Below are 26,643 nucleotides of genomic sequence, written 5' to 3'. Positions count from 1 at the left end.
AGTAGGATCTCACTAAATTTAAGTAACTGTAAGATGTGTGTGTATTCCTTGCAGGTGTTCGGCCGTTCCCATGTCCACACTGTGATAAGATCTTCCGGACATCGGGTCACAGAAAGACGCACATCGCCTCCCACTTTAAAAATCTGCAGCAGAAAAAGCATAAATTCCCGCGCAAACCGAACCGATCACGTGTCTCTAAACACAACTTGCCGCTTCCCGATATCCAGCTGCAGGAGCCCATCCTCATCTCTGACCTCGGTACACACACGCACACACACACACACAGTACCATTGTGTTCTAGTAGATGTGACACGCTTAGAAACTTACCTCCAAACACTAAAATAATATATATATATATATATATATATATATATATATATAGATTTTTGCAATCCAGAATTACCCTCTTTGGGTCACATGACATAAATAAATAAATAACATTTCAAGATATGACACCACCTAATTTGTTGTATTAAGGTTCTGTGTCACTGGGTATCGCTGTCATGACCTCCTCCTCTTTGCAGCACTAATGAGATTAACTCGACCGGTCAACATTAATACTCGTGACCTTTTTGCGTAGCCATGGTGGCACCAAAGAAATGAAAAACAGCACTGCTTTAGATAGAAGAGTGTGTGTTTATGTGTGTTTTGCCCGAATGTAGGTCTGCTGCAGAATCAGAACTCACGCGCCGCTATTCAGCAGTATCTGGACATCGTGGAGAACGACCGGCCGTACAAGTGCACGTTTTGCAACAAAGCGTACAAGAAGTCGAGCCACCTCAAACAGCACGTCAGGTAACAACACTTCAACAATGTGGTCCCGAAGCCGCTTTTAGAGAATATAAAAATTCCAGATAAACTGCAGTGGTAAAGAGCTCGCCCTATCATCCGGAGATCGTGAGTTCGATTTCCGGGTGATGCTGTAAGCTCTCGCAGCCGGAGGTCCAGAGAGAACTGATTGGCCGAGCTCTCTCTCATGGGGGGTACTTGGTGCTTCCACATTAATCACGGCTCTACAGCCAATCAGGGGCGTCTGTGAGCTCACGCAAGCGGAAGGAGCGGATAGCGCTGTCCTCCGAGTGTGTTACTCCGCCCGCAACAGTGTGTGAGCGAGCAGTTCGAAAAGATGCAGTCGGCTGGCGTCGGCTGGCTTCACAAGCGCTTGGATACCATAAAGAGCCCTGCTCTGACTGACTGCTCCAGCTGAAAATCTGGCCTCCCAGAAACTTCTTTAATAGCCCTAATATCGCTTGGAGGAAAGGGGGACGTGGTAATAGCTATGAGCCAAGTTCCTGTAATGTGCAAGTGGTGTTGGTGAATGATTGAGTATACAGTTCCCAAAAACAGATGCGTCTCTTTCGTAAGTTGGTGAAGTTCTCTGTTGATTTTCATGTATCGGGTGTTTCACTCGCAGATGTTCAAATGTTTTACCGCGGCTCTTCCGTGCTTGAATCGGTCACGGTTCCCGGTTTGAGTTGAACGCACCTCCTATAAATGTATGGCTTTGTACCTAATGAACAAGTTGGCATGAAGATGACATGAAGAAGAAATCTTGAGTGAAACCAGACTCATACTTAGGTCTTTCTTACTTACTTACTTTACTTACGTAAAAGGGGACCCATCATCATTTGAGAGATGGCAGCTGATGCAATCATAAATAAAACCTAGAACGTCTATAACCGTGTGCTATATGGTCAAATGTGCAATGCTATAACAGGAAATGCATTTTAGATAACATGAAGACCACTTTGTTGAGGTTTCCGCCTACTCACTGATGGAGACTTGAGTTAATCTCTCAGAGCGATTGAAGTTATAAGCCATGACTGCAACATTGTTTTTATCAAATGCAGTTTAAAGCCATCTTCATCCTTCATGATTTCTAAGTGAAATGTCTTAAGTAGTAGTAGTAACATGTGCTGTATGGCTATCCACAGAAGCACTAGGTCGTCTCCATACCTAATAAATCTTCATAGAAACAAAAGATTCATAACAAGCCCAAAAATAAGCCTTTTTGTTGACTTTTGCTGACAAAAACAATTAAATTTGGTGTTTGAAGATACCGTGTTCTAACTATAGCGCATGCTTCTCACTCTGCTGCTCTTCACACATCGACGAGGTGTGATCTGTCTGGCACACAGTCACGGTTACACATGCTGAGAGAAAATAAAGATGATATCCTAAAATCAGACAAAATCTTTACCTACATCTTAACGTAGAAACTTTTCGGCTAATTCGTTTTTTTTTTTTAAAGAAAAGAAAAATCATAAAGTGCTACATTAGATGAGAATGATAATCATATACTTCCCATAATGGTACCTTATATAAGAAGGCCCCCCTTCTCCAGCTTGTTGCTCAGCTTTGCGTGGCTCAGCAGTAGCTCACTTACATACTGTAGATGCTGAAACACACACTTTAAGGAAGTTCTGCGATAACTTGTTAAAGAAATAGTAAAATATTGATCTTGTTGCAGAAAAAAAAACCTTCTGCAAACACATTTTGCAAAGTATCGCTTCTACTTTTATGTCCGGTTGGTTCAATAGTGCCCCCTACTGGACTGGAAGATTGTTAAATGCTTATTTAGATTCTTTTAGTAGTTGTTAATACTAAATAGAAAAATAAATAGGCAACAAACGTTAATGCTATAGAGTGGGAATTTACAGTGCCCAAAAAATCGACTCGAATTGAATCGACAGTCAGCCTGTGATTCACAGCTCTAGTTATTACGTTATGTTAACATCTTGTACCAACTTTTAGTGCAGTCTTTTACAGTACCTTTGGAAAGCATGAGACTGAGCAGCACTGGCGCTTTTACTTGCTTTTTTTATATGTTCACATAAAAAAATGCATCCCGAATTCATATGCTCACTGATGAATTAACTTGGCTAACCAGCCTGTTTTTTTTTTTTTTTTGTAGCAAAGGCTTTTTCCCAATTGATTGACGGCACACACACCCATGCGCACTCACGTCACATCCTAACCACATAGAAGTGAAACGACTTTAATGATTTCTAGCACGTTTCCTGCTGATACTTATAGAGATACGACTCCCTGAGCTCCACAGCAGAACCCCGGTGGCAATTATAAGCAGTTTGTTAGCCTGCTGGCCTTCACTTTCACTCAATTTGAGTGGAAGGACTGTTATTGTTGATCAAGGCTTTGTGCAAATTGGTGAGAGCAGTCTGTTGGGATTCATAAGTCTTTTGCATCAAGTGGAGGGGTGGGATTGTGACAGCTAGGCATGACATTAAAAAGGAATGGGAAGTGAGTGGAGGTGTGAGATAAAAAAAAATAGGTAAAAGTTTTATGATGTTTTTTTTAAGGCTGTCACATCTGGCAACCCTCTGTAATTGCAAGGGATTTGAGTCATAGATAGAACTATTGCATCTAGTCATGTTCTCAGTAATTTAACCTATAAAACTTTATCATACCTACGTGCATTTTTATTCAGCACTAGTTTCAACCTGTATTGTTGTTCTGGCTTTATCTATTTTTCTTTTCTTTCATTTCTTTTGTCCTTCTATTACAAGTGGCTCCAAAATATGTTTAGACATTTATAACCAAATCCTTATGGTTGTCCAGAGTGAAAAAATAATACGTTTCACTAGTTTTTGTGGTTTGACATCTGGAGTTCCTTTGACATCTTTGAACACTTTACCAAAACCAGTTTTATCCAAAAGTGCTGAGAAATTCTTTGTGTTAAATGGAAAAAAGAAAACTGTTTCAGCGTTCAGCTTTTTTTTTTTTTATAATTCAAACTAGCCATCCAAGAAGGCCCATTAATAAATATATACAGTACTTTGCAAAAGCCTTGAATCCCCCCAACCCACCCACAACAACAAAATAATTATTTATACTGGGGCCAGGGGTAGCTCAGTGGTTAAGGCATTGGACTACGGTTCGGAAGATCCCGAGTTCAAAACCCCACAACCACCAAGTTGCCACTGTTGGGCCCTTGAGCAAGGCCCTTAACCCTCAACTGCTCAGATGTGTAATGAGATAAAAAATGTCAGCCGCTCTGGATAAGGGCGTCTGACAAATGCCTAAATGTAAATTATTTGTTGAGCCACACAGTGACCTCAGTGGTTGGAACTGACGAGAGGGGAAATGAGGTTGCTGCGGAGCTTGTTACAAAACAAAAAAAATGGCTTTCCACTTAATCTACGGTCCATACCATTGCCTGGTTTTTTTTTGTGCTTATACAGAACATCTTGAAACTGTTCCTCATCCACTGTTAAACTGTTAAACTGTTAAAGAACACTGTTCTTTCTGTTTTATTTAATTCCTGTATTTCAACCTACATATAAAATTGTTGATCATTAGCACCTGCTTAATATAATTGTTTAATCATACGTGTGACTTTGCTCATGTCTAATCCCTGACTTTATGTGTAAGTGTAAGTGTAAGAATTGATGCTGGTTTGGAATTAAAAGATAGTCACGTCAAATATTGATTTGATAAAAAAAAAAAAAAAATCCTCTGATCGCTCACTTTGCATTTTGTAAATGGAAATATATGTTTTTGAAAGTTTTCTTACTTTAGCGTTGCTTCACACCTGCTGAAAACTTTAGAAAATTAAATCCAAATTAAAAAGCCTCCACACTCTCGCTCCCATGGCATCTTCAAAATACCTCGTCTTGAAGAAAAAGGTCACACATGCAGTCGAAGTGAAACCCCCACATATATCCACCTTAATGAGAGAAATGACCTTCATGGGACTAATTAGCCTCCCAGCATACACTTTTGACTCCACTCATGCGAATCACGTTTACACACACTGACTCTGGCATTTACCGCACTCTGATGTGCCTTTTAAGCTTTTATTTAAGATAACAGCAGCTGGTGTGTGCGTCTAATTGTGTTCCCTCAGGTCTCATACGGGCGAGCGGCCGTATAAGTGCGTCCAGTGCAGCAAGGGTTTTGCCTCGTCGGGCGTCCTGAAGGCTCACATCCGCACTCACTCGGGCCTGAAGGCGTATAAGTGCCTGCTGTGCGACACCACTTTCACCACCAACGGCAGCCTGAGACGCCACATGAACACACACAGTGACATTCGACCCTACATGTGCCCTTATTGCCAGAAAACCTTCAAATCCTCCCCCAACTGCCGAAAACACATGAAGACGCACAGGTGAGATTATGGGTTAGGGATTATTATTTTTTTTTTTTTAAGATTAGAGATTAGGATTAGGATTAAAAAATTAATAAATGAAAATAGGGTTTAAATTCTAGATTGGGTTAAAGGAGGGATTATAGGGCAAGGTTTGGAGATGTAAATGAAAACTAAAGGATTTATTTAGAGATTAGGGGTAATTTGGATAGTAGGAGAGTTAGGGATTAATTTGGAAATGTAGGAATTAGGGTATAAGGTCCTAGTTTATGGTAAGAGATTACTTTAGAGATTTTGTAAAGGGATTAATTTACAGTTGTAAAGTAAGTAATTATTTTAGAGATTAGGGGTAAGGGTTTAAATATTAAGATTATAGTTAAAATGTGAAGATTATGGATTATTTTGGATATTAGACAAGGATTAGAGTTTAATTTTACGAATTTGTGGTTGGACCTCATTTAAAGGTTGGGGATTAAACATCAAGGTTTAGGTGTTAAAATTAGAGATTATGGTTTCTGTTCATAGGATTATGGTTTGTCTTAAGGATAAAACTATAGGAATTAGAATCCTTTTATGGGATTATAATGTATGGGTTGTTTAAAAAATTGTAATTTACGGGTTCGGGATTAGGGTTTATAATCTATGATAAAGGAAATAGGAACTTTTATTCTGACACTTTTATTTTTAACTCTGCGTGAAGGTATGAATTGGCTCAGCAGCTTCGACAGCAGCAGGGCTCATCTGAAGCTCCGCCCCTGGACGATCCAATGGCAGCCAGTACCGTAGACGTCCCAATGGGTGGAACCGGGGCAGTAGAGGACTCAATGGGTGGCGCTAACACAGTAACCCATGACCTGCAGGTAGGAGCGACAGGATTGGCCACATCCAGTTCCATGTTGGGGGCGAGGCCTCAGCCCATGATGCAAGTGGTGAGCGGAAACCAGGCGGTGGCGCTAGGGGACACACCTATGGTACAGGACGCAGGTGAGACACACACAATCCTACACACACCTCGGTAGACACAGAAGTCAAGCGTCCATTTTGATCCAGAAGCACATGGTGTGTGATTTGTGAGGTATATGTGTGTCCAGTAGCACCCTGTCCACTTTCTGTCTCGCTCTCTTTCTCTCTCTCTCTCTCTCTCGTTCTCCACAGAGTCATTTGTGAACGCGCAGCACATCAGCCAGTACGGGACACAGACCCTTCAACAACCTGCCTATGACCAACCTGCACTAACACAAGGTCTCATACACCCCCCTCCATTTCCTGTCCACTTTTCACTCTCGTCCAGTTTCTTTTTGTGTTCTCTTTAGCTGTCCGTCCTCGACACTATTTTCACAGTTTTTGTCCTCTTTACCAGGGGATGTAGTGTTCAGGTTTGGTGTTTGGTGTATGCAGGTTTCTCCATCTCCGAAGGTTATACCCAGCATCCGACTCTGTCCACGGTGCAACAGCTGCAGGACTCGAGCACGCTGGAGTCCCAGGCACTAAACTCCACTTACACACAGAGCTTACTCAACGTCCACACCACAGAGGTATACACACACATAGAAACTTTTTGTTTTTTTTGTCCATAATCTTTTCTCATCCATAGTCAAATGGTCAGTTTTTTGTTCCATAATTGAATTTGTTAAAGCTGCGAGGACACGGTCTAACTAAGACCTAGCTGCTAAATCTTTTATAGAGATAGTAAGGGAATGAGCCAGAACTTTTTTCCTTAAGATGTCGTGTTAGGAAATTACGAAGAAAAGTCTCCGTATGTGACTACATGGATTCCACCGGACTTTTTTATCACGATAGAATCATAAATCAGATTGCTAGTTACAAGTGAGGGATGTATGTATAAGAGAATTAAGTATGTGGTATGTGTGTGGGTGTGTGTAGACAACTGTTTTGCTTCAGGATTCAACTCGGACGGATTATCAGGATGAGGAGGACGAGGAGGAAAACAGTAAGAGGCCTTACAGGTGAGTGAGATACAGTTCCAAACCTGAATTAAATGAAACTCGAGTCCATTTTTAGACAGATAAATAAACAGATGAGTGTTATTTTGTGTGCACCGATCAGCCATAACATTATAATCCAACATCATACCCGGATATTGAGTAGATCCAAAATTGCAGTGGTCTGTTCTGAACTTTCTATGAGAACCAGAATGAACCTTTTTCAGAAGTTTGAGTCACAGTAGCTCCTCTATTGGATTTAGACTACACGGGCCAGCCTTGGCTCCACATGTGCATCAATGAGCTTTGGCCGCCCATGACTCCGTCGCCACTTCTGGTAGGTCCTGACCAGTCCAAAAGAGCTCCAGCTTCGGAGTTGCTCCGACCCAGTCAACTTTGGACCTTGTCATGGTAGCTACAGTTACAGTATCTCTTTACAATGGCTGGGATATACAGGGTGTTTGATGTACAGGGTGGTTGATCAACATTCTTTTCTTCTTTGACAAGGGCCAAATTGTCTGAGCTCATCACTGTTTTGGTTGCAAAAGTTAGAATCACCTCAGTATTAGGTGTTTATGGCTGATTGGTTTATATGTGTGTCCTGTACTGTACAGGTGCAGCGTGTGTGATAAAGGCTTTAAGAAATCAAGTCACCTGAAGCAGCACATCCGCTCACACACCGGTGAGAAGCCATACGGCTGCAACCTGTGCGGAAGGAACTTCGTCTCCACCGGCGTCCTTAAATCACACCTGAACACACACACTGGTAATCCGCAGGCAGATGTGTATCCGACCAGATATATATATATAGGCTGTTTATCTGGGAAAAGAGATTTTTAACAGATTCTCTGTCCTCCCTGCAGGTGTGAAGGCGTTTAAATGTAACGTGTGCGAGTCGTCTTTCACAACTAACGGCAGCTTGAATCGTCACATGATCATCCACCTGAACACCAAGCCGTTCCGGTGTAGCCTGTGCGATCAAAGTTTCCGCACACATCTGCTACGCCGCAAACACATGAAGCTCTTTCATGCTGTTGGGTCCAGAGGTAAGACAACGACCTGTGTAGGGACGGATTTTTTTCTTTTATAGGACATTAATCAATGATGGGCTGATATGATTCACCCCAACAGGAAGCGGCGCTCCTGTTATCTTCTTAAGGCTATTTTGCATTAACAGCACTTCCTGAAGCTTTAATTCCTTTTACAGCACATTCAGTTAGCAACTATTAGACTTTTATTGCAAAAAGCATGACACGTTAGAAACAATCAATTAATCGATCAATTCATTTCATTGAGAATCTAACTGATTAAAATGTCTTGACCAATAATGTTTGTTTTGAATAATAATGCTCCGTAGCTCAATTCATATCAATTAAGTTTTACACCACAAGAGGGCGCAAACAGAGTTAAGGAAGATATTGACGTTTTGCTAAATCTTGATCCTGTTTTTATCTATTTAAAGAGCAAAGCCGAGCAAAGAGGGTTGCCAGATTGGGTGGTTTTTCGATTTTTAAGTATCAGGACCACTTTTTGTTGTTGGCGGTAGACGTTTGTCTTGGGCTAATAAATATTAGGCAGATTTTTATTTATTTTTATTAGGCCATTATTTTTTGTTTGTTTGTTTGTTTTTTACATCGTGATCTGGCAACCCAGACCGAGTCTGAGTGAGAGAGAGAGAGAGAGAGAGTATTTTTTCTTTTTCAATCTACTTATGTCCAGTTCTTGTGAATTAGTTGTTACTAATAACAGCGACATATCTCGCATGCATTCATATGAGGGGCGTTCAAGTCAAACTGGGAATTTTTGATTGTGCAAAATAACAGAACACAGTTATGAGAGTGAAACATAATCCCCTGCTACATCAATGAACTCACCCAGCATTTAACTAGTGCTTGGATACCATCAAGGTGGAAAGTTTGGTCAGTACGCAGGAGCTATGACACACTGCATGCTTTACGTCTGAAACGCTGGCCTCCCAGGAACCCCTGTCCCCATGCATGTGGAAATGGCGTGGAGCGAGGTCTTGATTATACTGAAAAATCTTTCTACCTTAATGGTATCCAAGCACTAGTCAAACACTGTTTCATTAGTGTAGCCGGGGATTATATAGAGAAATTAAAATACGTTTTACTTTTATAACTGTTCATGTTATTCTGCACAATCAAAAGTCCCAGTTTAACTTGAACACCCCATCGCGTAAACTTTTGACTAATCAGATTTTAGAATTCAGCAACACTTTGGTGTGATTTTTATCGTGAATTCGTACTTATGGCTTCTTAAACAACATAAGGCATATTGTCTCTAATTTGTGTTCTTGCATTACTCATTTTGTAAAATGACTCAGAAACTTTCAAAAATGCACAGGATGTGATCTGTTGATAAACAACAGATGTGGATCCTTAGAAGAAGCAGTTAAGAACCTTTAGAGAACTTTTTTGACTTACATAAAAAATGAGATTACACAGGCTGTTAGCGTGATCAGGGGGTTCAAGAATTAGAGCATCCTTATAAATAATAAATAACATGGATGCATAGATGCGGACCTCTGCTTCAATGGAAAGAAGGATAAAGAAAGAATGCAAACAAAGATGAAAAAAAAATCTAATCGAGAAAGACTTTAAGGCTCTATAGTGTCATTAAGGCTCTATTGTGTGTGCAGGTTTTATTCAGCTGTCATGGTGCCCTAAAATTCACAAACTACTAATAATAATTAAAAAGTAGCCAGATGTTGAGGCGTCTACATCCTTTTCGTTGCTTTGTAGCTCAAAGGATGCAAATGTGCCCTGAATGTTTAGTGATGTCACTTGTCTTCGCTATCGCTTGCAGTTCTGGACGGAGATGAAGCAACGGTTGAAGTCGATGTCGAAGACCCGTCGCTGGCGAAGAGGATCAGGTCGGGCATCATAACGTTCTCAGAGGAGCAGACGGCCGAGCTGGCTCAGAGTGACCCGGGGAAGGACGCCTCGGTATCCGAGAAGGTCCTGATCCAGTCAGCTGTAGAGAGAGATCGCATCAGCGAGATCAAGGATAAGAGCACGCTGGAGCTGGAGCCTAAGTTTCCCAACCGCTGCCAGTATTGCCCAAAGAGCTTCAAAAAGCCCAGTGACCTTGTTAGGTATACACACACACACACATGCATACACACTAAACTAGCTCATCATTGTGAAATTCGATTGTGATGATCATTGGTGTAAAATACACAAGATTAAGGTTAACTTCCAGGTTTTGATAATGTTTTAAAGAGGTCTTGACCCAGTTTCAAAATCAGTTCAAATCTTCTTGGTTGTTTTCTTTCATTACTGAAATGGCAACTTTTTTCGAACATCATTGCTTCTTGTATAAGCCTGTTGTCTTTAGGTGTGAAAACGATTCCGCAGCCGTTATCTCGCTTGCACTGACCAGTCTGAGATCACTGTTTTTCCGCAGACATGTCCGGATTCACACCGGAGAGAAGCCGTATAAGTGCGATGAGTGCGGAAAGAGTTTCACGGTCAAGTCCACGCTTGATTGCCACATCAAAACACACTCAGGTGGGTGAGAAGATTTATGTTTTAGCCTGTTAACCGTTAACGGTCAATATTTTCCAAAAGCCAATTTTTTTGTCTATGGTGGCATCTGTGTAGGTCAGAAGCTGTTCGTGTGCCACATGTGCAGCACGGCGTTTTCCACTAAAGGCAGCCTGAAGGTGCACATGCGCCTGCACACCGGCTCCAAACCCTTCAAATGTCCGTACTGCGACCAGCGATTCCGCACATCTGGACATCGCAAAACACACATGCAGTGCCACCTGAGGCCTGGCAATGATGGCAGGAAATCCAGACACTCAGTTCAGAACCACGTCGCTTCCCAGAGTACACCGGGGCAGCAGGCACCACCCAATGCTGCCGAAGTGCTGCCTCCTGTAAGCCTCCTGCACAGTGGTGGTACTGACCCGAGCATCTACATCCAGAGCAACCCAGTCCTGACTGGACCGTACGACCCGAACCTGCTGCAGCAAGGCATTGTGGGGCAGACTATCCTTCCAGCTACCATGTCAGGTAATATACATGTGAGACACAGTGTTTAAAAATGGGTTGTTTATGTGACAACCCCAGCAGCGACCTCATTTCCCCTCTCGTCTGTTCCAACCCCTCAGCTTTTAGCATCACCAGTATACTAATCACCGGGCTGATCATCTGTCATCATCTGCACCTGTTTCTCACTGGTTCATAACTTGATTTCACTCCATCTCAGACCTGTATATGTACCGGAGGAATGAGGAAGATGTGTGTTAGGTTTCTAATACATGTGCTGTTTAATTGCATATCAGCACAAGTGACTCTATGATTGGAATTATTGACACAATCTAGTTTTAAAAGAGTCTGCATGTGCACCAGGGAAAAGGAGAATACAATGAAGAAGCAGCACAACAAATAATAGTCCGTCTGAGGCTTCACACCAGCCACAGTTGGGTCGATGTGGGCATTTTTGGCTCAGGTTTTATTTGGACCGCACAAGCATTGTGCACGGCTAGGACATCCTGTTTATAGGCCTTATTTCATAATATTGATTTAGAATCTCTTGGATTTGTTACGTTATTTGCACCATTAATTGGATCATAATATATAAACAATACAGGAAAAAAAATACAAAATAACAGCATGTGCCGCACCAAGTGCTATTTTATTCATCTCCGAGGCCAGCCGAGAGATTATAATCCCTTCATTGTATCCTCATGTCTAACCCTAGACCTGAGCAACTGAAGCAACAATCTCAATAGGGTCAATCTAGATTCATCAGACCACATGACCTTTTTCCATCGCTCCAAAATCCAATCTTTACACTCTCGAGCAAATACAAGTGTTTTTTTTTTATTTTTTTTATGCAGACACAGCTGTTTAGTTCCAATCCTTAGTTCTCATCACATATGTGTGCATATTGAAATGCTCTTACTTTTACTATGAAACATACAGTAGCTCTGGTTTTTACTGTTGATATTCTTTTTCCCATGCATCTTCATTCATGATTTTTTTAGACTACATTTGATAATGTGCTGTAGGCTTCTTAACCTGGTCCCAATTTTTTTCTCCAGAAATGCCAACTTTTTTTCTTTTTTTTTTTGGCTTGGCAGTATATTTGCTCATATTTTATCAATATCAATACTTGCAATTCATAGATCATAGATTTAACCCTCTTCTTTCTCATCCGGTCTTTGGGACCTGCAATGGTGAAGTGATTTTGTATGTTCATAGGGTTAAGTGCCTTGTCTAAGGGCCCAGAGGTCTCAACTCTGTGCTCGAATCCCCCCTACTGTCCGATCAGCACCTCAGTGCCTCAACTGCCTGATCCTCCACTGTTAAAGACAGCTACTTAGATGGTACTGAAAGTCCTGTCTCAGAAATTCATTTTAATGAACCATTTTAATATTCTGAGCGGTGCACCCACTGAATAGAACTAACACTGAATAGAAAGACCCTTCTCCGTGTAAATGTTCACATTTGACTGAAATTGCCTAATATGTGTTAATTTTTTCCGAACTCATTAAAGTCTCAAAATAGTCGCGTTACAAAATCTGAATACATCTGTTGTGCGTTTCCGTTCCACTCCTTTCTGTCGGCTGAAATGAAAACGAAACTTTCCTCTTTAGTAGGTCTCAGCAGTTTGCACAGAAGTTTTTTAACTTGCATTCAGATACTTTCTCCCAGCCGCAGTAGAAGGCAGAGGCGTCTCCGCTCTCTCATCACTCACTCGTGGATTAAAATAAAGTGTTCTGTGTGTGTGTGTAGCGAGCGGTGACCTGACAGTGTCCCTGACAGAAGGTTTGGCCACTTTGGAGGGGATTCAGTTACAGCTTGGACCAACAGGTCTGCTTTGTCCCAACGTCCAGATATCCGGCATCGACACGGCAAACATCAACAACATCACACTGCAGGTAACAGAACATAAACACACATTTGTCCTTTTACTTTTGAATCCATGATTGGGCGAAGGAATGTGTGCACCCTGTGTAACAGTTATTGTGTGTGTGTGTGTGTGTGTGTGTGTGTACAGATTGACCCCAGTATCCTGCAGCAGACTCTACAGAGCGGAGTATTAAGCATCGACTCCTCCCTGACGTCTCACACTAACGCACACCTGCTGACTACCGATGCTACAGGACACGCTAATGTCGTGATCCAGAACCCCGGCGTCACCATAGGCAACCTTACAGAGCAGGAACACACAGGTCTCGCTCTTCTCCCACTTATTCACGCAAATCAAGTCTACAGTAGGGTCCACATTGTGAGTCCATTAGACAAGTGAATATTAAATGTGTGTGTGTGTGTGTGTGTAGGCACGGAGCAGTTGGCTCAGGTGGTCGGAGCACCGGCGCTGGTGGGAAACTGCAGTTCAGGAGCACCGGAGATCACACTCACCATCAGCAATCCACATGCACACGCTCTCCCACACACACAGACTGACACACACACTCACGCCGCTAATACCAACACGCTGGCCAGTAGCAACCAGGAGATCACACTTACCATATCAGGTACACACACACACACACACAACAGCATATGTCAGGTCCACACAAATCTTACTATTTCCAACTTTATTACAAGTACTGCTCATCCTAATATCAATACTCCTACTAGTATTACTGTTATTACTAGTACTAACTATACTATACTATTACCATTTATAATCCTAATCCGGCTAACCTTGTTAGTACTACTGTTATTACTGGTACTTCTAATCCCAATTCCATGACTTTTTATTAGTTCTACTGTTATTACCAGCACTGCTAATCCAAAAACCACTAGTACTAGTACTGTTAATTCCTATTCCACTAACCCTGCTAGTACTGCTGTTATTAGTAGTACTGCTAGTCATACCTCTACTTCTACTAAAACTACTGTTTTTTCTGTTAATGCTAATCCTAATACCCCTACTCCTACTAGAACTACTGTTATTACTATTACTGCTAATCTTAATACCTCTACTTCTACTTGTACTACTTTTATTAATTATTAATTAATTGTTATTAATAATCCAAATAGCACTTCACAGGAGTAGAAGTACTGTTTTTACTAGTACTGCTAATCCTAATGCCCCTAACCCTACTAGTTACTACCGTTCTTATTAGTACTGCTAATCCTTATACAGTGGAACCTCGGATTACGAGTAACGCGGTTTACGAGTGTTCCGGAAGACGAGCAAAGATTTTGAATAAATTTTGACTTTTTATGTATTTATTTTTTCGGGCTGTGGAACAAATAATTTTAATTTCTATTATTTCTTATGGGAAAATGTGCTTTGATTTACGAGTGTTTGAGACTACGAGCCCGCTTCCGGAACGACTTATGCTTGTAATCCGAGGTTCCACTGTACCTGTATTCCTTCTGGTACTACTGTTATTGATAGTACTGCTAATCCAAATACCACCAAACCCTATTAGTACTGCTGTTGTTAATAGTATTGCTAAGTCCTATACCATTACTTCTCTTAGTACTACTGTTATTACTAGCACTACTAATCCTAATACTGCTACTACTACTAGTGCTCATGTTATAACTACTACTGCTAATCCTTATACCACTACTCTTAATTGTATTATAGTTATTAATAGTAATGCTACTTTTCCTACTGTTATTAGAAGTACAGCTAATCCTATACCGCTACATTTACATTTGGGCATTTGGCAGACGCTTTTATCCAGATACATACCTACACTGGGTTAACTAGGTTAATAACCAAGAGCCATTAGTCCAACACAACTGTGAAGAGTTTTTTTTGGGGTGGGTAGGTAAGGCTGTCTACCAATTGCCGTAAATGTAATTACTACTGTAACTATTCCAGATATAGATTTAAATTTAAATCGTTACTGTTATTATTATTATTACTGATGTTACTACTGTAGTTACCATCACTACCACACTACTATTAATGTTACTTCTGATACAACTACAACTACAGAACGAAAATGGTTTATTAATAGTAATAATAATAACAACAACAATAATCATTTCTTTCTAGGTCAGGATCTGTTGCCTCCGCCATGTGCAGGAACGGGAGTAGAATTAGGCGGGACCTTGCAGTTGACCACACCTCCCTCTAGCAGCAACTCTCTGGCTCTCAGTTCTGAGCAGCTTCTCACACAAAGCACCGCCCCCTCCAGCATGACAGGCAAGGGTCACGGCCACAATCACACTTCTTGACTTTTAATTACATTATTACTCATGCATAATTATTCCGTGTGTGTGTCTGTGTGTGATTGTAGTTACCACTCTGGCTCCCAGCACCTCTCTCTCCCAGAACTTGCAGATGACATCAGGGAGCGTGACGACTGACAGCACTGTCACACTCGCCCTGGCGGATACACAGATGCTGGACACAGTCACGCTGAACCTTAATGCACAGGTGTGACATCGTATACACACTGTACACAGACACAAGCACGTATAAAATGCATATATTTTAGGAATCGTGTCTTTGTGTATGTGCAGGCTCAGCAGTTCCCAGCCGTGGTGTGTGAGGAGGGATCGACGGTCCAGCCGGGGAGCACGACTCAACAGGTTACATCTCAGTCCGAGGAAAGCAAGGTAAGCTTCTGTATGTCTAGGTGTGTGTGTGTGTGGGTGGTTTTGCGAACTTCAGATCAAGCTTAATTACCTGAACATGTCCGTGTTAACGTGTGTTAGGTGACGAATCAGTGTTTCTACTGCAATACGGAGTTCCCGTCAGCGACCGTGCTGCGCCGTCACTGGAGGATAGCGCACGGCAAAGAACGCTGCTACGTCTGTGGCGTGTGTAACAAGGCGTTCAAACGACAGACACACCTCAAGGTGAGCATCACTCTATGACTTCGATAGTCCTGTCTTTATCTTCCTGAAACGTTGCGCGGGCTTCATAAAAACTGCATGAACAACCCTACAGAGGGCAAATCCTGAAAGAAACTTTCAAATAGATGTTAGACAGCTGCTACCAAAAGTTTTACTTATTAATTGCAGTCATTTCTGTACGACCTGCCATCCTCCCATGCTTTTTTTTTTTTTTTTTTTTAAATAATAATCCCCAGGATGCCACTAATTAAAGCTCCGGCACAAACACATCATTAGGGAAAGTTGACAAAGAAGTGCTTGGACGCGGCTAATGAAATGTTGAGTGTAAGTGGCTCTCAGCACAAATAACTGTTGCACAAACAACACCTGCTCCGCACTCGTGTGTGAACCATTTATGGAAATGACACTTCAGAAGTTTGTGTATGGGGAACAATGTGCAAAAGTTTGTGAGAAAGTGTGTAAGGAGAGAGAGAGAGAAAGAGAGAGAAATGAGCAATGCAAATAATAATAATAATAATCATTAAAAAAAATAATCTTTACAATAGTTAATCATGTCAAGAAGACGTTACGGGGGAATTTGATGGCAAACTGGTACGATCTCAAGATCAGACTAATTGTAGGGGGATATTCAGGCAGTAAAAAAATAGTAAAAAGTGCAAAATTTTATCGATCGGTGGATTGTACTGGTTTAATCCGTACATCCTTTATTCATTCATTTTTAGATATAACCAAAAATTTAAAAACATGAAAAAATTCATGTTTCAGCTATTCGCTCATTTAGCGTAATGTCTGATTTATAACATTTTTTTGAAATGATGTACGCAGCCAGACAAAATGATGAAATAATGTGCAAATGAATAAAACTAAATAACTTTACAAAATATCAAATTAAAGAACAAGAAACACAAATTTCCTAATCTCACTTTTTGCACAACGTAAAGCTTTTGAAACAAACACCTACTGTATGTAACATATGTATGTTTGAACAGTGTAAGATATACTGTATATTCAGTTGCCCTCCAAATGGCTCAGCAGATAGAAAATAACATTAGAGAGGTCCCACTTTACCATAAACTGTGTCCAGCAACACAACAAATGTAAGAAATGTATATGTTTTAGCCTCTAGCTTATTTGCTAATTATATATTTTAACATTGCAACATTAAATAAAACAGCTGAACTAACCGTGATGTTTCACGAAGATGTTTTCCCAGCTATGCAGCCAGTTTGTGTGTGGTCATGTGACTACATGTGGTTGTTGTTATTGCGGCTGATCGGTGAGACACAGTACAGTACGAGTCGAGTTTCTCACAGTAAGAGCAGCATTTCTGCTTCGCAGATCTACTCAAGTAAAAGTATGGTGCAGTAATACTACTCATAGAAGTAATTTTTTTTATAGTTCATATTAAACCATGAGGTGTAGTAGCTACAGTATAGGGTGTAGGTTTGTAGACAGTTCGCAAAGCTTTAGCATGACTATGGCACGGTTTATAGTGCAGTTGTAATTGTAAGCACATTACACCATTTCATAGGCAGTTTGTGATTTGTTCCGACTAAAATCCGTCAAGAATTTAAACCCGGGAGGTTTTGTCGCACTCTCGTCAGTTGTGGAATAGCTACTGTCTGAGATGCTACAAGATGCTTCTGTTGTTTTTGATTATAGAATAGAATTATTAGAAATTAACATTTTAGGCCAGAAGTAACATATAGGTTCCTCTTTGCCAAAATCAAAATTATGTTATTTATTTTTTATTAATTCCATCAATTCAATCCATCGATGTGGATTACTTCATGTAGGTTTTTTTTTATTGTCTGTGTGAATTAAACATACAAAATAAGAAAGTCTGATTCTGGTTGGAGATCTCGTCACATGAATGCCCCGTGTGTCTCTTTGGGATGCATCTGGTGTCTGGGGACTGTTTCAGTCTACCATGAAGACGGTTCTGGCCTCGACTGATGTTGACAGCTGTTTCTCTGAAGACTTGACTGCAGTCGCTCGATAGTTCGGGACTGGAATTCTGAACTAGAGGAAGTCTACCTGAGCCTCCAATAACTAGCTGGAGTAGTTAACATCAACTGTTATACTGAACTGCCTGCCACCTAACACACAGTGTGACTGCAGATCAATTCCCGCTCTCTGTTTCACCCAGATGAAGATGGGTGAATTAAACATGGGTTCCCTGTTGAGTTTGGTTCCTCTCAAGGTTTCTTCCTATTGCCATCTCAGGGAGTTTTTCCTTGCCACTGTCGCCCTCGGCTTGCTCATCAAGGACTATCTGACCATTTTGATTCATACACATTCACATTCCATACAAACTTTAATAGTATTTTTGATTGTGTAAAGCTGCTTTGCGACAATGACAATTTGTTAAAAGCGCTATACAAATAAAATTTAATTGGCCAAAACTGAGCAGGAATTAAACAAATCAGGTAATATAAAATCAGCTTTCTAAATGATTCCTCTCGTCTACTATGCATGGGAAAATTAAGAAAGCTTCATCCCTTTCAATTATTCTTACTAATAAAAATAATTTTGTTTTCTTATGAGGGTGCTACAGTATCCAGAGTGCCGGAGAGAGCGGTGCTTAGCTGCTCATCAATTTTGCAGATGAACCACATGTTAGTTTAAGCAAAAAGGATAAATCTGCCAAGCTGTTCATTAAGATATTTTAACATAAATAGACATTAATATCAGACTTTCCCTTATCAAGAAGTTGTGGAACGGATCCCAGTGACTAAAGGTAGTATGACTTAAAAACGTTTGAAATCATGTTAAACATCAGTTCGAAACTAAAATAAAATAGGTACGAAGCTATGGTGTGATGAACACACACGAGTAGTGGCGGATTAGTTTTTGGATTAATTCTGATGGCTAATTACTGTAGGATGGAGGAGATCTGGAGATGAAGATGAGATCTGACCCTGTAAACAAATTACATCCTCGGGAGTCTTCACACACGGCCTAGGAATTAACAGGGATTTTTGAGTGTGTTGAGTGTTGAGTGTTTGACCATGCAGGTCTCTCTCGCTGCATAAATTCAACACTTCAGTTTCGGACCTGTAATCCTTCCGTGTGACTTTTTATGGATTATATACTAGTGAAGCGCTGGGACGAGTGCATTAGTGTAGTGAGGGATTATGTCGAGAAATAAAGAAAGTTCTTACTTAAAAACTAGCGGTGTTCTGTTATTCTGAACGATAAAAAATCCTGGTTTCACCTGAACGCGTCTTGCTACGCGTATATGATGTACATGTGGTATTTTATAGCAAGGCATTGAATACAATGATATTATGTATTACGGTTCTATTACATGTATTAGACAGCATGTTTATTACGCATTATACTGCATATAGACTGTGGATTGTGGAATATGACCCTGTGTGCGTGTGTGTGCGTGTGTGTGTGTGTGTGTGTTTTGCAGGAGCATGAGTTTGTCCACACAAACGGTCCGTCCCTGAGCTCTCAAAAGCCTCGTGTGTTTAAGTGTTTCAGCTGTGAAAAAGCATTTGCAAAACCAAGCCAGTTGGAGAGACACATCCGCACACACACAGGTACGAACACACTCACACGGACTGCGTACAGTTGATCATGCCACACCCAAAAAAAAAGAAAATGAAATGAAAAGCACTGCTCTGGTTAAAGATTTACTTAGACATTTATTCTTAGGGATAAAGATTTACATAGAGGGGACATAAAGGGTAAATTACTGTTAGGCTCACTATCTTCCTCTTATTTTGTGTGTGTGTTTGTGGAGCAGGTGAGCGGCCCTACAAGTGCGAGCAGTGCGATAAAGCCTTTAATCAGAAGAGTGCACTGCACATACACACCGTCAAACACACCGGCGAGAAGCCTTACAAGTGCGAGGTGTGTAGCATCAGTTTCACACAGAAGAGCAACATGAAGCTTCATATGAAAAGGTCACATGGGTTTGGTGAGTATCTTTCGCATACTCTCAAAGTAATTTGATTTGTAAGGAAGAAAAAATCAGCGTGATGCACGCATAAACCCGTTTCTGAACTTTCTCAGCATTCTGATTTTCTTCATAACCTTATGTTTTTCCGTTTTATTTCTCACAATTTATTTCTTTACACTCTAACATTTTGTTGTTCTCTCCATTTTGACTGTAATTTTCATAATTTGTTAAATTCAACATGTTATTATTCGTTACATACACAACCACACACAGTATGATATGCAGTGAATTGCTTACACGACTATTTGTGACCTAAAATAGAAAAGGCAATAGAAAATAATGTAACATATAAAATCTACAATATGTAGTAATTTTGTAACAATAAAGTATACAATAGAAATTTAGAGGAAATATAAAAAGTACTGAATGTATAAATAAACTGTATAAAGTATATTGAATGTGCAATGTGTGCCATGTGCAAACTCAGATGGCACACATTGTGGTGGAAATGCGAAATGAAAATTAAATTGCAATAGTTCGTCCAAAAGTTTGATTTTTTAAAATTCTACTCAGAATTTATAGCTTATTTTTCACAATTTTCACTTTATTTCATACAATTTTTTATTTTATTTCCTGAAGTTCTAAATTTATTTCGCACAATCCTTAATTTTTTTTATTTCCCTTTATTACTTTTTTTTCCTGAATCCCAAATTTATTTATCAACAAGTTAAACTTTATTTCTCTAAGTTCTGACTATTTCTCACAATTTCTACTTTATTTCTTACAATTTTCACTTTATTTTTCTGAATTCAGGTTTGATCTAAATGTTGACTAAATTTTCTGAATTTATTTCTCAAAATGTAGATTTTATTTCTTCTAATTTTCCGAAGCTTGAATAATCACTCCTCAAATCCATTTCTTTTATTAGACACACAAACGGATGTGCAGTCCTTCACTTAGTAATCATCCTGGCCGTCCAACACACTCGTCCCTTGTAAGCTCCCTATACTTACCCCGAGACATCTTCCACCGTACTGAAAACACTCTACATACAGTATAGACATGTTGAATTCTTCTGTATGTGTGTGTATGCACGTCTCAGGTAAGCAGACAGAGGATGGGGCAGAGGTGGACCAAGAGCAAGACTGCATTTCTGAGCCATCACAGGCTCCGCCTCCCAGAAATGAAGACACAGCCGAACTGCAGCTGCACACAACAGGACAGGAGACACCATCAGAGTGGCAGTGTCCCATCAACACTGTCTTTTCCTAAGACCTGACACACACACTGAGACTCTTTCCAGTGATTAAACCATTCAGGCTCACTTTTCAAGTTACACAAACTTTGAACTTCCCTGTTAACATTCTCAAGGGACACATTTGCATGCTTTTTATCAGCCGGAGTTCAAAGTGATCAATGTTTCCAAAAAAAAAAATTGAGGGTTTAATGAAATCGTGCAGAAAGTGGATTTAAAAAAAAAAAATCTTCTCTACCCAGCTGTATAAGTGGCACTGTTATATTGATAATGATTGGATTTCAATATAAAAAACAATTGTTATATAATTTGATTATATTTATATACAGCTTTTTTTAAAAAAAATCAATGTTATGGAAATCAATACTATCATGTGTGAATAATTTCATAGATAAGACATTCTCATTTCAGTAATTAAGCCTCGTTTCGTCGAAGGCTTTGCCTGTGTATAAATATCATGCTGTATACTTTCAGATTTGCTTTTTGTAACATTCAGAAGTATTTAAAAATAAATGTTTCTTTTTTAAAACGTTTGGTGTTTGAGGACGAGAAGGTAGAATGAAAAAAATCCAGACTATACATAAATCCTAATAAACAGTAATTTATTGAACAAATTAATATTATATGATTCAATACAAAGCATAGATGTGGTTCTTCTGGATGCCTGAAATCTAAGTTACCAGAGGTCTTAGAGCTCCAATAAAATACAGCTGAAATACACCAGATATTTTTTCAATTCTCAAGCTTTCTTTGTTTTACTCCTCTTCCAAACACGCCATTTCAGTGTCTATGGAAAAATTTTTATTGGTCTATTTAAACTAGGGCAACCTACATGAATGTCTAAATATTATTTAACAAAAACAATTAGCTTAATTGGTCCTCTTTAAAGTTTATTTAATTTTGTTTGATCAGTGAACTCAAGGTTTTGAAAGCAAACAGAAACCATTTCTGTTGAATTTTTAACAACAAATTCTCCTTTCTACTGTTAACAGAATTATAGTTTAGGTTAAAGAAAAGAGTAAAACGTCACGAACTGGTGTGACATTCGAAGTGATTCCACTACTCATTCCACGGTCTCATGGTTGCCGTACAGTGCCTGGCTTTGGATAATTTCATTATTTCTTGCAGTGATGGAGAATGAGTAACTTGAAGTCCCCAGTGTCAGTCACTGTACACACAATGAAAGTCTTGATATCAACACTGAAGTGTTCAAGAAAGGCAAATTACCTCACCATCACCCACAGGACCATGCATTAGTGTTCATGTCAGGGGCATGTCCCTCATGCGTGTCTCCTGCCACTCCCTGAAAATGATCACAAGACTGAATTGTGAATTGTAGATTTGCTCCTCTATAAAACCAGAAAATACATGTTTTTGTTTGTTGAACAAAATGGATTCTTTACATTCCTGTTTTTTAGAAGGGTGGAATGTAACATGGCCTTGACCTTTTGACCTAACTATACTGACCAATAGGTTTAACATGTTGTGCATTTGGGAATACATTTATTACGCTTATTATGAGTGGTTATTTGTCTTACTGTGACTTTCTGTCTAACTTTAACAACCAGAAAAATAGGCTCTTATATATTATTACATTATATTATTATATTATTATATTACATTTTGTGCATGAAGATAGACTGAGTTTAGGTGACCAACAGCAGAGGTGGGAGGTAAATAAGTAAATTTTAAAAGTACATATTTTATGTATCTGTGCATTACTAGTTTCATTAGAGCTTACTTTTTACTTTTTCTTCACTTCATCAAACATTAAATATGTGTATGTTTACATATTACCTAACATACGGTAAGGCATTGCGTTACCTAACCACAGTTGTGTGTCATATTGTGAATTTCACCATCTGCCGACTATTATGCATAATTGCGTGTAGGAACTCAGAAGCTGAGCTTGTTGCAGACAGTGACGAAAAACAGCATGTTCACAGTCAGGAAGGAGAGAGAGAGAAAGATTTATTATGGAAATGTCTACTGTGATAATAAAAGTTCAGTACTTTTGATACTTAAGTAAATTTGAAGGGGTCCACTTTTGTAGTTTTATTCAAGTAGACATGTGAATGGAAAAGCTTTACTTTTACTTGAGTAATATTTGCCCTATAGGGAATCTCTACTGTACTTTTACTCAAGTACAGGTTTTTTGTACTTTACCCATCACTGACCTACAGTACATTTGCATTGCTTTCCTGGTTTCTGGCACATAGCTATACTGTATATTAAATATTCCAAAAAAGAACAAGTTCCTGAATATTTCCCGGTTTCCTGGTTTCCAAGCAAAAAAAATATAGACCACTTTCCTCAGTACTCAAAAACTTTTTCCCTTACTTAGCCATGGTTGGATTGTGACTGTTTTCCAGGTCGTCTCTAATAAAATACTTGCATGTCGCCCAAGATTCCACAATTTCAATTACACATTGTTGATATAATCAAATTATCAGGTCATGAAATTATCTATAAAGGACATCATGAGAATTGTAGCATATGTGGATATAAATTGAGAATTTAAAAGTCACCTTGAGCTGCTGTTAGCCTGTAATAGCCAGTTTAATCAGCCTACCCTCAGTTCCCCTCTAAAAGGCTCCTAATGAAGACAGCTTCCAGATAAAGTGATATGACCCAGGGCGCTACATTTCTTGAAGACTGTTCGAAGGCTTTTTGCCATGACCAAATGCAAAAAGTATTTAGTTCTCTGGATATGCGCATGAAGCCAGATAAATACAGCATGTACTAATATAGATTAAAGAAAATGTATCAGAGACGTTTCTCCCTACAGATAAGCTTTGTTCCTTCACTTGAAGTGACTCACAATGATTAAGTCCTCTAACTTCTCAAGTTCCATAAATGCCACCAAGCTCCCTCGGGCCAGAGAAATATTCAAGGTAGCATTTACATGCATTTTGTGACTGAGTGTTCCAAGTGAATGGATAATATTTTAATATAACGCTCTTACTGAAAGTTTAGTGGAGAAAAGTTTTTTACATTTTGTTGTATATCTTTCATCTTCTCCAGACAGAACGCTTTCTAGGCATAGAGACAAGGATTTCCGCAAGCTAATATTCAATGCACTAGTCAGTACAATAAAGTTGAGCATTTTGTGACAAAAAATGTCCCTCATGAAGAGCTTACCTTAAATTACCTACACTCTTAGGAATGGTATATACAGCCAGTCATTGAGTTATTGTTGACAATGTAATTGGCAGTATAAATTAAGTCTATTCAGAAATAAGAACGATTTTTCTTTGAGGCTTGCTGGCAGTTCAGTGAAAAATGGAGATAATTAAGTGTCTAATCATCACCCACATTAGCACTGATTCATCAGTGAGTTAGCTGTTTTGTCTTTCTTTTAGCGTTTCCCAGTTTTCTCAATGGTACGTGCATTGTTTATTTATTTATTTATTTATTTATTTATTTATTTGCATTTTCCCCTCTCATTCTAAAAGATAAAATCTGCTTCATACCTAACTTATTAGTTTCTTGTTTAAGTGTCTACTAAATCAGGTTCACAATTTTCATGTACTGTATACATATTATATAGTCTAAGCTAACCCTAATATTAAACCAGATTAGCTAATGTTAACACTGTTAAGGACTTGCACTGTAAGGATTGAGAATTCTCATGTCATTTCTATTTTTTTTATAACTAGCAATATTAAAGTTTTTTTTTTTAAAACAAGGTTTGACAGCAATAAGGTCTAGTTTTGAGATGATTTGGGAAAAAACCTACCAGAGTACAGCTAACAGTGGAGTAATAACGTGATAAATCTTCAAAATTAGTTTATAAAGTTTGTGGTTTGGCACACAAAGTAGAAGATGACCGTTTTTACTTTGTTCACAGTTTGTGAAAAAACTTTTTTAGTTGCATTTATTTTCCTTTCAGAAACACAAGCAGTTTTAACACAGAAGTAATATGTATAGCCGGTGCTTTGAAGTTTAATTTAATTTTTTTTTAAACAAAATGTATCTTTTTAATTAGGATTGCAAATGAAAGTTAAAAGTTTTTTTTTGTGTGTGTGTGTGTGTGTGTGTGTGTGCGTGTGTGTGTGTTTTAAATAGCTTTAAATTTTATTGTTAAAAGCTATTTGATATCATTTATATAGGGTCTTAAGCTTTTTAAAATATTAATTTCTAATCAATTCTAAGTCAAACATCAAAAAAATAATATTCTAATAAAATTATTATTAACACTGATTTGTTATTGCAATCTACACACAATAAAACTAAACTAAATCTTATATACTGTATATATTGATTAGTCATATCACTAAAACCATAAACATTCAAATCAATAGGGTTTTGGTTCTCCTTGTGCCTCCTTGGGCTCTGGGACCTCTGGCGTGGCTCCGCAAGGTCTCTGGGGGTGTGCTGTGGTGTCTGGCACTAGGACATTGGCATTTCTTTGGGTGCTTCTGTGGGTTGGACTTGTTTGTTCGGTGCATCCCATGGGCTTTCATTGGGATTGGGGTCTGCAGAATTTGGTGGCCTGGTCCGTGGTCTTTTTTCCAGCTGGGCCCTGTGTGTGGTGGGCTGTGGTGCGTTGCATGTTCTAGTGCCTTTCTGTCATGGACAGTGTTACCCTTTTTGTGGGATCGGACCAGATGGGTTGCCTTAGGTGCTTGTGGGCATGGATGAACCTTGGGCAGTTTGTTAGTTTATAGTTAGTGATCGATGTTGTTCAGTTCACCTATCAGTGATCATGCTAGGGCTGTTTAGTGCATGCATAGATGGATAGGTAGATTTCTTCTTCCTCTTGAGAACTTTTTTTCACTGTTGCTTCTGGGTGTATCATAAGTGATAACTTTTATCCATTACTGTATGATGTTGCATTTCAAAATATATTTGAAAAAATCCCTTTACTGTTTTTGGCACAGATCTGCAAATCTAACATTGCTTTGTGACATTGCCACTGTTCAAAGCAACGAACTAATTAAATTGTAGTGAACTAAATTCAATTAAATATACTAGTGATAAGATGAGGTCATATGTGGCTACTGGCTAAAATGTATAACATATATTTAATTTAAGATTAACACATTTTCTTTTTCTTTTTTTTTGTTCAAATGATTGTGTTCTGACTAAGTAATCTGATTGGATGAGTGATTTTACCAGTGGTGATATAGAGTATAACAGCACTGTGAAGTTTAATTATATACATTACTCTGCATCATGGATGTTCTAGCAATCGGTAATTACACTAATTGTCGGTTGCCAAAATTGGAGAAATAAGGTCAGGATGGTACAGATTACTGGAAAGAAGGGAGAGCAGCTGCCTGCCAAAACCCTCATTGACAACAGGTTGCGGAAGCACTTTTAGCAAGAAAACACATCTGATAACGTTATGTCATCGTATACAACATTTTTCTCTTCTTTGTAGTTGCCTCTAAGTCGTTATGAATTGCTTCTGAATTGTCTGTGTTGTTTTGTTCAGGATGAATGCGGACTACAAAACTAACTAGCTTCTAAAACAAGGTTGAATCCCAAATCCCTGTCTATCCTTGATCATGGTTAATTTTAGTTAAATATTGGTTATGTACATTTCTTTTGAACAAAATAGATTTTTCCCCCAATGTTTTTAACGCACATACATAGACAAAAAAGGAACGTTCAA

The 26,643-nt window shown here is 39.2% G+C and overlaps 1 protein-coding gene across 1 annotated transcript in view; it reads left to right on the top strand.

Moving 5' to 3' along the window:
• Positions 1–21,637, top strand: part of LOC128513336 (zinc finger protein 236-like) — a 35,732-nt gene extending 14,095 nt beyond the window's left edge. Inside the window, exons 11-32 of the mRNA XM_053487080.1 lie at positions 55–258; positions 664–796; positions 4,869–5,129; positions 5,809–6,092; positions 6,264–6,350; positions 6,507–6,643; positions 6,993–7,075; positions 7,666–7,817; positions 7,915–8,097; positions 9,878–10,166; positions 10,478–10,581; positions 10,675–11,088; positions 12,817–12,962; positions 13,082–13,256; positions 13,365–13,562; positions 15,050–15,199; positions 15,294–15,433; positions 15,520–15,615; positions 15,715–15,858; positions 19,277–19,406; positions 19,613–19,786; positions 20,871–21,637. Coding sequence (XP_053343055.1) covers positions 55–258; positions 664–796; positions 4,869–5,129; positions 5,809–6,092; positions 6,264–6,350; positions 6,507–6,643; positions 6,993–7,075; positions 7,666–7,817; positions 7,915–8,097; positions 9,878–10,166; positions 10,478–10,581; positions 10,675–11,088; positions 12,817–12,962; positions 13,082–13,256; positions 13,365–13,562; positions 15,050–15,199; positions 15,294–15,433; positions 15,520–15,615; positions 15,715–15,858; positions 19,277–19,406; positions 19,613–19,786; positions 20,871–21,040 — 3,854 coding nt within the window. The 3' untranslated portion in view covers positions 21,041–21,637. The remainder of the gene's footprint in view (positions 1–54; positions 259–663; positions 797–4,868; positions 5,130–5,808; positions 6,093–6,263; positions 6,351–6,506; positions 6,644–6,992; positions 7,076–7,665; positions 7,818–7,914; positions 8,098–9,877; positions 10,167–10,477; positions 10,582–10,674; positions 11,089–12,816; positions 12,963–13,081; positions 13,257–13,364; positions 13,563–15,049; positions 15,200–15,293; positions 15,434–15,519; positions 15,616–15,714; positions 15,859–19,276; positions 19,407–19,612; positions 19,787–20,870) is intronic.
• Positions 21,638–26,643: the final 5,006 nt, after the last annotated feature.

This window comes from Clarias gariepinus, chromosome 25, assembly GCF_024256425.1.
Source record: "Clarias gariepinus isolate MV-2021 ecotype Netherlands chromosome 25, CGAR_prim_01v2, whole genome shotgun sequence".
Taxonomy (NCBI): domain Eukaryota; kingdom Metazoa; phylum Chordata; class Actinopteri; order Siluriformes; family Clariidae; genus Clarias; species Clarias gariepinus.
This window is presented reverse-complemented; position numbering and strand designations above follow the sequence as displayed.